The following is a 13,593-nucleotide window of genomic DNA, read 5'->3' on the forward strand; positions in this document are numbered from 1 at the left end:
CTCAAATCATCACAGCATCAAGTATTGAGATGTGTAAATTTTTAATAGTGACATAAGCTTTATGTTTTACCCAGGATGTATATATAATGGTAAAATATCTTCTGGCTTAATAACAGAAAATGTGTGTGAATTAATAACTCCTGTTAACAGATGTGTATAAGTTATACATCTCAGTACTTTGCTGCAATGATTTGTTTTTACATGAACTGATGTAGCACAACTCATTATTTATTAGCAAAGTAGCATGTTGTAGGTATAATGGAAAATATCATGAACAGCACTATAAATAGGAAAGCACACATCAACAACTACATTGTGTATAGTTTTGCATTTTGTTTAGTCTGGGAGTTTTTCTTCATTGTGTTATTTATAAATATCTGTACCTTTTCAAATTCTGATGAACTAATGAGTTATTAATGCTCAGTTAATGGTTTATTAAAGAAAGTCATTATTAAGTATTACTGGATCTATAAAAGTCATGGATTTAGATTCCATTGATCTTTAATAATTATTTCAGCAACATGCCATCCCAGCACAACTTTCAAAGCCTGTGTTCCTTACAAATACAAATATTTAATTCAACAACTGACTTTGACACTTAGCATTAGGGTTAGTGCCTCCTTTTTCCATTTAGGCCAATCATAACCGAACGTTGCTGTGATCTAGGTAACTGTTGCTATGATGGCCACTAGATGGTGCTATTATATTAAACAAAGTACGTGGCAACAGATGGTAGACACATAATGAGGGGCTTTTAATATGTGTTTTATGAGAAAAGATATGGATGCTATAGATTTTTTTTCCTTTTGTTTGCTCTTTGTTCAAGTGCAAGTACATTAACAGTGGTTCAAACATGACATAATGGGGTACCTCCTCACCATTAGTAATTATATTTCCAAGGATTTGGCCAGTAGGTGTCACCAGCATGCAATGTTTCAAGCATTTCAAAAGTGAGTCTTTTTCTGAACCGACTGTTTCCGTTCAAAAATGCACCACACACACCAGTCACTACAAATACTTCTAAAAGTTTCGTTTTCTTTTTCATTACTTTTTCCTTTATTTAGTATTTGGAAGCCTCGTTAGTAAAAAAAAAATAAAAGTAAATTAATGACATTGTACATTTCAGCCACTTCATCAATATGCCTCCTTGTTTCTACACTCTTTGTCCATTTTTATGAGCTTCACTTACCATAAAGGAGCATTTTGTAGTTCTACAAATACAGACTGTAATCTGTTCGTCGATGGTCAGGTCCCCAACGGGACCTCCACAGAGCAGGTACTATTTGGGTGGTAGATCATTCCCAGCACTGCAGTGACATTGACATGGTGGTGGTGTGTTAGTATGTGTTGCGCTGGTATGAGTGGATCAGGCACAGCAGTGCTGCTGGAGTTTTTAAACACCTCAGTGTCCTTTTGGACTGAGAATTGTCCACCAACCAAACACATCCAGCCAACAGCGTCCTGTGGGCAGCGTCCTGTGACCACTGATGAAGGACTAGAGGATGACCAACACAAACTGTGCAGCGGCAAATGAGCTATCGTCTCTGACTTTACATCTACAAGGTGGACTGACAAGGTAGGAGTGTCTAATAGAGTGGACAGTGAGTGGACACAGTGTTTAAAAACTCCAGCAGCACTGCTGTGTCTGATCCACTCGTACCAGCACAACACACATTAACACGCCCCCACCCCAGTGTCATTGCAGTGCTGAGAATGCTGCTCTTATATGGTAAGTGAACCTGATAAAATGGACAAAGAATGTGTACTGTAATGGCCAATTAGTTTGTGTATATATATATATATAAACACTCAATCTGCATTTTAGAAGGGGCTTTGGGGATGTGGTATTACAAAGATATGTGTGCCTCCCACTCCTCATTGAAAGGACATTTGATTGGTTGCTAAGATGTGTGAATGTGTTGGCTGTCTTTTATCGTGCTATGCCATTGGTCATTTAGTGTGAGTTTAGTGTTCACCACAGAGAGAAGTGGTATGGCTGGAAGTGACCTTGCCCCCTATTCCAGCTGTTGTTTAGTGGCTTTTTCTGCCAGTAAACCTTCTGCTGTTGTTTAATGGCCACCTCTGGCTCCTCTTCACTGCCAACACTACCATGCCAGAAATTTTGCATGTGCCACATTTTATCCCCAAAGGGGTGCAAAAACATTTGCATATGACTCTAAGAGGCCACATTAAGATTGTTTCAGGTTACATGCATTCTGTGTTGAAATATTCTCAAATATCTGTATTATATTTTCTGCATAAAATTCCTCTTTGCAGACTTTATCATGACTGCTCAGGCTGACACTACACCCATAGAAGAGACCACTGCAGAAGGTAGGCCAAAAGCATTTTTTGTGCAAAGAATTTTGTGCAACGTTAGAACACCATTGCACAGTTACAGTTAAAAAAGACATAAAAATAACCATATTCTATATTTTCTACCCACTTATACCGTATTTATACCTGTTTTATGTAAATAAAATGGTCAACATTTTTTTCATGACTGTTTTCCAATCTCTCTTTATCCCTTAAAATGAAACAGGCTGTTTTTGTTACAGAGCCTTTAAGATTAATATAAATAGGGACAGACTGCTGCCTGGGCCAGTGGGGCCAGCGCTCAGGCACCTCTGACTGTCAGGGGTCTCAAGGGACCCCAAAGCCAGATGTAGCTCAAAGAATAGGGACAATCCACTGCAAATGTAAAAATTAGATGAACCAATGCAATGACTAAATTACTGCCCATACATTGCCACTGTGTATAAAATAATTGAAACCCCCCTAACACCAAAACATGCAAAAAGTGTTTTTACCTTATTTTTGTGTTATTGTAGGAGTGTGGTTAGGCGGTTCATGAGACCAGGATCCATATCTGGATATAAGATTTGTACTCTGTCTAGAGAATGTGTTGACTATTTTTTTTTACTTAGTAAATGAAGAAAATATGTATTTTGACTAGGGTGCAAAACTTTTTGCATACAACTCTAAGAGGCCAGATTAAAAACCTTATGTAACAAATGGATTGAAGCAGGCTGCTTGTGCAGAGTGGCTTCATTATTGCAAATCCACCCACTCAGAATCCACAAATCAAACACATGTAACAGAAGACAGGAACATCAGAGGCAGAATACAATAACTAGTGAAACATGTACTGTGTCAAAAAAACAGTTCAGTTCACTTTGAACCAATGCTTGGCTATTGAACAGCCAGTAATCACTGCTCTGCCCAGCCCAACCCTTCCCATTACACGTACGTGCACCCACTGTACTCCTGCACTTTACTTGCATAGCTGGACTTTGAATACCTATCCAAAGACAATACTCTCCCCCTGCGCTTCCACTTAACTTCCTGTACCTTGCACTTTACTAAATACTCTGCCACCTACTGTACCATCTTCTACCTCCACACCTAGTGTGATTATTTGCACATCTACATAGCATTGTAATATCCATTACTATATATAGTATATAGTTGATTACACTCACTCTACATTCCCAGTGCAATATTATATGTCTCGGTGCAATATTATTATTTTTAAGTTATTGTGTAAGATTATATGTATATATTTTAGTTAAATTGGTTTTATCTATTCTTCTATCCTATCTATAGTTTTGTTTATCTATGTGTAAATACTGTTCTCTGCATAATTTGTGGAACTCGCACTCAAGTTTTTCACTCACCTGTGTCCCTGTACTCTTGTGATGTGACAATAAATCTGATTTGATTTGATTTGATTTGATTTGGTTCATGTTAACTAAAACACACATGATCAATGACGTCCGAAGCTTCCTTTGACACACATCCATATGACTGTTTTGGAAACTGATTCCACCAAATTATAGTTCCTTAACAAGCAGCACTCACTGCATAGCCGGCAGTTCCGAAACTGTCATTACCACTGAGCAAACTTTTCTGTTTTTTTTATTGCGGCAGTTTTATGGCTCAGTCCGATTTGGTCAGACTCTGAAGATGAGACCACACGTTTGGTGAATGGTATTCAGTTAATTTCTGGCAGATTCCAGGTTGTTTAGGTTTTGATTTCAGTTTTGACTCGTATTGTGCATTTCATGAAGAAACACCAAAGCCAAAGTGAAGCTTGGATTTTCTTTTCTCTATTAGCTTATTCATTTTAGATTTGGCCATGAAAAAACAGAATAATGACTAAAATGAAATGACAAACAGCTGTTTTGCATTTATTTTTATGTTTGTCACAAATGGCCCGTGCTCATGTGAAAAATGAAATTGCAAATGTAGGCATTTCATTTCATTTTCAATTTTGGCAGGATATTTGCGCAGAAAGAAATGGCAAAAAGAGGTTTGCATTTTCATTTTATGGTTTTAATATTATTTTCTTTTTTGGCTGGATTTGCCTCCCATACTCCTAGAATGGAGTGGACCAGAAGCAAACAGAAGTGTATATATGTGGGGGCTAATGAGTCCAGGAATAGGCTGCATGTGAATGTGGTTATGAGAAGGTGGGGCCAGAGCAGTGCTAAAGCTGACTAGAGCCAATCCCAGACAGGAGAGTCCATGTAGAGTCTCTCCAGAGGGATGAACTGTGACCTAGAAAGCTTCATACTGTAAAACAAGGTTTTAGATTGCATGCATTCTGAAAAGAAATAATCTCAAAAATTTGCATTACATTTTCTGTGTAAAAATCCTCTCTACAGACTTTGTCACGACTCCTCAGGCCGACACTACAGACATAAGAGAGACCACTGCAGAAGGTGGGCTAAAAGGCCTCTCTTTATCCCTTCTTTTTTTCTATTCTGGTTTCCCTGTACTGTGCCTTGTTCAAAAAGCACTCAGAGTGAAGCTAGGCTAACAAATGATAACAGCTACAGAGCAACTAAAAATAAAAAAATGATCAACTGAAGGCCCAGCACAACATGCATAAGCAGATGCTAATGCCAATGTAAAGATTAATACCAATGATTACAATAGGAATGCATTATGCTAATTTTAAGCAACAAATAGAAACACAATAAGAATGACTAGCAAACAAAGAAAGAATCCTAAAACAAAGCAAAGCAAGACTATGGCAAGAATGGTAACAAGACAAGATTATGAGCAGGTTTAAGGCTGCTGAAAATCTGTTAGAGTGGGATTTAAAGTTTTTTTATGTTCATAGTTGTTCATTTTACCAAAAACACATTTAATCATACTGTACATCTCTATTCATTCCCTGTCTGAAATGCTTTGTTAGAGCTCTTGTGTATTTAAGCCCCACCCAGTCTGCTTTGATTGGTCAGCTTACCCACTCTGTTCTGATTAGTCAACTGCCAGAGCTACAAGTTCCGCTCCTACACAGCTGTGGCTATTTTTACAATAGTAGAGCCAGAATCCGATCCTGAGAGTTATGTGAGGGCGTACCAAGCTTGTCAGTGAGTGGGCAATAAGGACTGTGTTGTGAGATTGTGTCATCTTGTAACAAAGGTACAGGGCTGGAATTCCAACAAGGCATTGCAGGCAGCTGACGGTGGTTTCTGTGGGAGAGAGTTACTTTAGGCTGGGTGACTTTGTAAACTGTTTACTCGCACAAAAAGCTACACACCACAATAAAGGAAAGGGAAAAAACTGAAAAGCTTAATGGATCCCCTTTAATTAAAGTCGATAAGAAAGAGGTACAAAAGGTCACAACAAGAGGGACAAAAAGCAGTGCTGGGTATGCTCTGCTGAGGACAGATCAGTGATGCATCTATGCATCTTATATAATGTGCAAATAAGGCATTTGAAATGTAAGATTTTCTAATTATTTTATTTATTATTTATTTTATTTTTTTACAGTTATCTTTACTGTTTCTGATGATGACCCTTGCAACAACTACACTTCTCTGGACCAACCCTGGAGATCTATTAATGCAGCTGGATCAGGCATTTGTGATGCTTACTTCAACTGGAACGGCTGGTACCGGCTGTTCTATAACGGGATGAACATCCGTATGGCAGAGAGCTGTACTCCTGTATACAGATGTGGTACTTATTACACTATGTGGCTCAATGGCCCTCATCCTCAGATAGGGGATGGAGTGGTCACTCGCCAGGTCTGTGGAAATATAGGATATTACTGCTGTTACTTCAGTTCCACCCAAATTAGACTGAAAGCATGCCCAGGAAACTACTATGTCTATGAGTTTGTCAGGCCAAACTACTGCACTGCAGCCTATTGCACAGGTACTCTGTTCATTTTACTTCTGTCTTTTTTTTTTTAACTTTCCTGAACAAAAATGTTAACCCATAATGTTTGTTAAAAATTTTGCTTCTACAGATCCTAGTACATTGGACCTGACTGCTGCTCCAACAGCACTTATTGGTACAGAATCTAACTTTACCACAAGTAAGTCCACGTACTAGATGACAAGGATAAGTCCCATTTACAAAATGTTTGGGCCCCCTTTGGCTGTTAAATGTAGAATAACACTTTGTCATTGAAGAATTTGTAAAATATTCTCATTATGTCATCAATAGATTTATTGATCAGATTAAATATTTATATAAATAAATATTTGTTTTTCATTTTGATAGTTTAATATAGCAAATAGTTAAATGAATCATTTAGACTGGAGTGAACTACAAGCATTGAAAGGTGCAATTGTAAATGGCAGCATTAAGGTACAGAGGCTTTTAATGCCATTCTATTCTGTTCAGGTGACAACAGTACAGCAGTTTTCATAAAGGTTATATTAAACTGTTAAACTGCTTTGAACAACACCCAATGAAAATGGAAATCACATGCATGAGGGAAATGCAAATGGTTGAATTGAAAGAGTATTACATATTTTCCTTTAAATTATAAATGCATATTTTATGCCTGATGACAGCTGATGATTTAGCACATTTCTATAAATAATGAGTGTTCTGCAAATGAGTTAGCAGAGACCAAAACATACTGTAGTGAAATTTATAGAAAATCACAGAATAAATCACTAAATCATGTCTCCTCTCCTGCTACATATACTTTTTACTTCCCCAAAGTATATATCTTGCATAAATTTTGGACACTGCATTGTTTTGCAGCTATATAGCAGAAATTAAGAAATAAATTATCTTTATTGCAACTATTTCCACAGCAACTACTCCAGCTATCTCCTCTGTTGACCCTTGTTACAACTACACTGTTCTTGAAGACATCTGGAGAACCACATACAGTTACTATGGTTATGGCTACTATACTTACGGTTACTCCAGCTACTACAGTAGCCATGATGACACCACTATAGAATGGAACGGCTGGTATCGGCTTTATCTTCAGGGAGAAAATGCACAGATTCCTGAGTGGTGTGTGAGCTACATGACATCTGGTGGTTACACCCCACTGTTGCTTGGAGGGTCACATCCTCTTGTGAAGGATGGAATTGTGACCCGAGAAATCAATGCACCCTATAGCTATGGGTACTACAGTTACCAGTGCAATTACTACAGATCCAATCCAATCCAAGTGAAAGCCTGTCCAGGACATTACTATGTCTACAAACTTGTACGGCCAGATGTGTCAATTCCATTGCCCACCTACTCAGTCGGTACAGTGTTTCTCATATATTTTTCATTACATGCATTACGTTGCAGCTTCAGTAAACAATGTTTATATGTTAATGTTAATGATGATGTAATACATGACAGAGCACTGCAAAAGTCATCAGATTTTGTCGAATTGCAATCTACTTTTAAAAACGGCACTGCAATTTTTTGTCTTTAAATCCATAACAGTTGCTTTAAACAGTCCCAGTTATGACCCCTGCAATAACTACATCTCCTTGGATCAGCCCTGGAGAGCCAACAATGAGACTGGATCAGACATCTGTGACAGTTACTTCAACTGGAACGGCTGGTACCGGCTGTTCTATTATGGGATGAATGTCCGTATGCCAGAAAGCTGTGTTGATGTAAACAGATGTGGTACTTATTACAGTCTGTGGCTCAATGGTCCTCATCCTCAAATAGAGGATGGAGTGGTCACTCGCCAGGTTTGCGCCAATGCAGGAAATGACTGCTGCTACATCAAGTCCACCCCAATTCGTGTTAAAGCATGCCCGGGAGACTATCATGTGTATGAATTTGTCAGTCCAACCATTTGTAATGCGGCTTACTGTACAGGTACAACTTTTAATGTACTGAAATAAATATTTTATATCCTACTGTACATATTTTTTTTTGTTATTTTGTCACATTGTCATGAACACTTTTTTTTCTTCTCAGATGCCAGCACCATAACTCCAACCCCTGCCCCACCAACTGAAGCCAGTGGTGTACGATCAAACACAACTATGAGTAGGTTTCTGTGTAGGCCATGATTGTTTTAGTCTCTTTAGAATATATCAAATAGGATAAAATATGAAGCTTATCAATACAAACTGAGAAATCTTTTCTGGATACAAGTAATCAAGCTGCAGTTATGCACTCCTGGGCAAGAAAAAAAAGGACCAAGCCCAAAATAAAATGTTTTTTACTGATGGTTTTGGCTTGATGAGAGTTCAGATATAAACATTTTTTAGAGAACATTTGATCTCACATTGAACACAAACTAGCTTAGAGATTTTTTTTTTTAACTGTTTGCAGCCATCAGTGCTGAGTGGAAAAATACTGACTTTCTGTAAAAGGTTGTCTGAAAATTTACAAACAAAACTTCAACATTTAAGAAATCACAGAGAAAAGCCTTCCCATATTAAATTACTTTATATAATTGTTTATTTGCGCACTGAAATAAGTACTTGAAAAAAGTCTGTTGCAAAGCTAAAAAAAATGTTTTTTTTATCAACCAGTGTGGCTTTCTTAACTGATGGCAGCTCATCTGAACATAGATAACAGCCCTAAATATTAGGTCAGAAACTGAATAAATTCACTTGCATTCACAGATTTTTGATGTTATATACAATCCTGGGCATGGGCCAAGCCATCAATACTGAGTAGAAAAAAATGGATTTCTATAAAAGGTAATCTGCAAATGTACACACAAAACATCAACATTTAAAGAAATCAAAAGGAAAAGCTCTTCCATATTAAGATCCTTGAATCAAGAACCATACGGTTTTTTGAGCCATTTTGAGTTTAAAAATGACGTCTGTCATGTGTTAAGAGCATGTGATGCTGGTCAAAAGAGGAAATGTTAAGCACAGGTGCCTCTATGAAAAAAAAACAACAACTTCAAAATAATCTGTCAACAAAAAAATCCAGTTCTGAGAAACAAACAAACAAAAAAAACTACCTGAAATGCTTCTTAAGAATTGCCTTTACTATTGTTTCTTTTAATTTTACTTTGACTTTAGTTCTTTTTTTACCATATGAAAGAACAGTCATTTTGTGTTCTCTGGAAAAATAGTTTTTATATAGTTTCCACAAATTCTCAGTTCATTTATTCATGTACTGTACATAAGTTTGGTTTGCTTAGAGGATTATACATAAAGCATTTGAAGTGTTATATGTGAATTATGAGAAAAAAAAGTTAAACATATAGTGTCCTCAGTGTATCAGTGCAAGCTAATGCCATGTTTGTGGATAACTGTACTCAGTGTTAGCAAATATAATGAAAACCAAAAATGCTTCTACTTTCACAGCAACAACTACAAACAACTCCACATTTGACCCCTGTGACAACTACCGTGCCCTCGATGAATACTGGAGAACCATCAGGAGCTTTTACAAGGGTCATGATGACACTCTTGTTGAATGGAATGGCTGGTATCGGCTGTACCTTCAGGGAGTAAGCGCTCAGATGTCTGAGTGGTGTATGAGCTACATGACATGTGGTGGTCACACACCACTTTCGCTCGGTGGTTCTCATCCAAAGCCAGAGGAAGGAATTGTCACTCGAGAAGTCTATGGATCCAGTGGTAGCCAATGCACGGCCTATGGATCCAAACCAATCCAAGTGAAAGCCTGTCCAGGAAATTACTATGTCTATAAACTTGTCAAGCCAGATGTAGCAATCCCGATGCCTTCTTACTGTGCAGGTAGAGTATCTTTATCAGTGATTTCATACTTAGCATAAAGCAAAAACTATAATCTAACCATTTTGTAAAAGAGACTATTAAAAAAAAAAAAAAAATCAGATTTCACAATTTACACTAAAAGTTTGCTATTTATCATGACAGTTACTGTTAACCATCCCAATTATGACCCATGTAATAACTACACTCCACTGGATCAACCTTGGAGAGCCACTAATGGGACTGGGATGGATATTTGTGACATCTACTTCAACTGGAACGGCTGGTACCGGCTGTTCTATTATGGGATGGACATCCGTATGCCAGAGAGCTGCGTTCCTGCATACAGATGTGGCACTTATTACACTCTGTGGCTCAACGGTCCTCATCCTCGGATAGAGGATGGAGTGGTCACTCGTCAGGTCTGTGGGAATTCTGGATATAACTGCTATAACATCAGGTCTACCACAATTCAAGTCAAAGCATGCCCAGGCAACTACTATGTCTATGAGCTTGTTCGTCCAGACTACTGCAACATGGCCTACTGTACAGGTAACAGTTTTTCATTTTCTTAGATTTTTTGTTGTGACTGTTTACATTTCTTTCAGTTATTCGTTTTCACAAAGCTGAGCTGAGCTCAGATTTCTTCATATTTATCAAGGTTTTTGTGACCAATTTTATATCAGCACATTCCTTTAAAACTAAAGGTTTTTTTTTTGTTTGTTTTTTTTTTAGATGCCAGCAGCATAACACTGACCACGTCCCCAACAACTATAGCATCTACTGAATTCAGCTTGAGCACAAGTAGGTGTTGTTTGTATTGTGTTGAATTTATACAGACAGTTTACATAAAGGGAAAACCGAGAAGGCAATCTTAAGTTTTGTGGAACAAAATCAGTAATGTAATACAAAACAAGCTATTGCATGGTGAACAGAATTAAGAAAAAAAATAATCAAAGAAGCCAGTCTAGAATTGAAGAGTTTAATTCCAAAATGCCGTATGTACATTTGTAGCAATTACAAAAATAACATTTTTGAAATGAACACCAGCAGACATTCTATAATTCTGTAGGTGGTATTAATCATAATATAATGTTACTGTATGTGTAAAGCCTACTTCCAACAGTATATATCATGCAAAAAAAGAAAATTCTTGGCAAGTGATTGTATCTGAAGGTGACCAATAATGTCTAAAAAGAAAGAGATAAATAGACCCTTCTGAATTTTGAAAGCTCAGTATGCACTCCAGTGTGTTAACTGCTTATTCCAGAAAAATTTCCATATATATGTAATTTTTGTTGCAATGTTATTGATTTCTGAGGGTTTTTTGGCAATGATCTTAGCACCATGCTGATGTTACTGTAGCACTAAAATGTCTTAGCAATTGGTATCTTTCTATAGAAGTCATCTGCATATTTTTTTATAATTCTTATTTCATGTATTATGATTTGTCTGTTGAGATCTCTTAGATGTTTAACTCATGGCTGAAATTTATTTTGATCTCCTGTATCTTCATGATATCCTTGATTTTCCATGTTTCTTCCCCTTTTCAATATCCTTATAGATGTTGTTGTAGTATTGATCCTTGTCCTTCCCGGCAGCTCTCTGGAATTCATAGCTTAGGTGTCTTAACCCTTTAAATAGCCAGGGCCCATTAGCAGACCCAGGTTTCTAACACATTTCTATATAAACCTTAGTATGTAAAATACATCCTATGGGATTTTAAAGGGTTCAAAAACCTTTGTCCCTCTGGAATTTTGTTTCTCTTCTCTTTTTTGTGATCTCCTTGTATCATTAGTCATCCACTTTCTTCCTCTTTTTCATTGATTTCTTCCTCTTTTTCATTCATCCCAGGTTCCCTGATTCTTCTTTGATTACCTCTTAGCTCCATCCATTGCTTCTCTGGTTCAGTGTCAGTTATGTCCAACGTTTAAAAGTGGTTTCTGTGTGTTCTTCAGGTTATATCTTGGAGGGCTTGATGGTTTAATCATTTTTTTCTCACCTTCACTTGAAGCTTGCACATTAGAAGTTTGATCTGCTCTACAATCTGCTTCGGTCCATGCCTTTCTAATTACAATGGAGCTCTACCACCTGTCTCTGTGACAATGGTCATGATGCCATGATGTCCAAATGTATTTCCCTCCTTCTCATTTCTACCCTTCTCATTCCAATCTACAATCACCAGCAGTATACCTATAATTTCACTCCTTGAGGTTGATCATAGAACATTCTAAACATTCCAATTTCCTCATAGACTGTGTCCATTGTTGCGGCTTAAATCTGGATAACGGTAATATATAGTTATTGTGCACAAAATCAGATTGACATGAGTTCACAGCACTATATCCAAGAACAGTCTTTTTGACAATGAAAGCCACACCATTTCTTCTTTCAGTGATCCTAATGGTTTTCAATTTTGCAGTAGAGGCTACTTGTGAAAAACTGCTTATTTGTAACTGCTTTTTTTGTATTGTTCCCACAGCTAACTCTCCAACAGGATACGATTTTGACCCTTGTGAAAATTACACTGTCCTTAGTGACTCATGGAGAAGCGCATACAGTCACTTGGGTTACAACAGTCATGATGACACTCTTGTTGAATGGAACGGCTGGTATCGGCTGTATCTTGACGGTGAAAGTGCTCAGCTTCCCGAGTGGTGTGTGAGCTACATGTCTTGTGGTGGTTACACACCACTTCTGCTTAATGGCTCTCATCCACGGCTACAGGACGGCATTGTCACCCAAGAAATCTATGGACCCTTTAGCAGCCAGTGTAGATATTACAGATCCAACCCAATCCAGATCAAAGCCTGCCCAGGACATTATTATGTCTACAAACTTGTCAGGCCAGCTCTATCAGTCCCTATGCCTACATACTGTGCAGGTATATCTTTCATTTTTTATAGTTTTATTTGTGACATGCATTAACCTAATTCAGAAAGATGTTTCAGATTAAACTAATCTGTTTTCTTTTTAAATAAAATATTAAATAACGTTTCACCTTCATTTTCTATTACAGTTGTTTACCGCACCAGTTACGATCCCTGCAATAACTACATATCTCTAGATCAACCCTGGAGAGCCAATAATGCAACTGGATTGTATATATATGACAGCTATTTTAACTGGAACGGCTGGTACCGGCTGTTCTATCATGGGATGGACATCCGTATGGCAGAGAGCTGTGTTTCTACATCTAGATGTGGTACTTATTACCCTCTGTGGCTCAATGGCCCTCATCCTGATATAGAGGATGGAGTGGTTGCTCGCCAGGTCTGTGGAAACTCAGGACAAGACTGTTGTCAATTCAGCTTTTTTGCAATACAAGTAAAAGCATGTCCTGGCAACTACTATGTCTACGAATTTAAGAGTCCAAACGTCAACTACTATTACTACTATTACTACTACTACTACTACTACTACTACAACTACTACTACTCTGCTACAGCTTACTGTACAGGTACACCATGTGTTTGCTTTGTTTGCATTCTTGTTTAAGATTATTACAATGTCATCATCTTATGAAGTTGGATTTAAATTGTGTCTCTTCAGATGCCAGCACCATAACCCCGACCTCTGCTCCTATAACTACAACTGCAGACACTGGATTGAACATGACGATGAGTAGGATTTCAATTTTAGAGCTGTTTAGAGTTTGTGGCAATAAATACTC

At 37.6% G+C, this 13,593-nt stretch overlaps 1 protein-coding gene across 1 annotated transcript in view; it reads left to right on the forward strand.

Annotated features, from left to right (window-relative positions):
* LOC118804506 (alpha-tectorin-like) overlaps positions 1–13,593 on the forward strand; it is a 51,391-nt gene that overhangs the window by 9,571 nt on the left and 28,227 nt on the right. The window contains exons 4-16 of the mRNA XM_036564992.1: positions 2,278–2,334; positions 4,668–4,724; positions 5,785–6,171; positions 6,266–6,334; positions 7,068–7,517; positions 7,705–8,091; positions 8,194–8,265; positions 9,549–9,944; positions 10,086–10,472; positions 10,656–10,724; positions 12,403–12,804; positions 12,940–13,380; positions 13,473–13,544. Coding sequence (XP_036420885.1) covers positions 2,278–2,334; positions 4,668–4,724; positions 5,785–6,171; positions 6,266–6,334; positions 7,068–7,517; positions 7,705–8,091; positions 8,194–8,265; positions 9,549–9,944; positions 10,086–10,472; positions 10,656–10,724; positions 12,403–12,804; positions 12,940–13,380; positions 13,473–13,544 — 3,246 coding nt within the window. The remainder of the gene's footprint in view (positions 1–2,277; positions 2,335–4,667; positions 4,725–5,784; positions 6,172–6,265; positions 6,335–7,067; positions 7,518–7,704; positions 8,092–8,193; positions 8,266–9,548; positions 9,945–10,085; positions 10,473–10,655; positions 10,725–12,402; positions 12,805–12,939; positions 13,381–13,472; positions 13,545–13,593) is intronic.

Source organism: Colossoma macropomum, unplaced genomic scaffold (genome assembly GCF_904425465.1).
Source record: "Colossoma macropomum unplaced genomic scaffold, Colossoma_macropomum, whole genome shotgun sequence".
In the NCBI taxonomy this organism is placed as follows: Eukaryota; Metazoa; Chordata; class Actinopteri; order Characiformes; family Serrasalmidae; genus Colossoma; species Colossoma macropomum.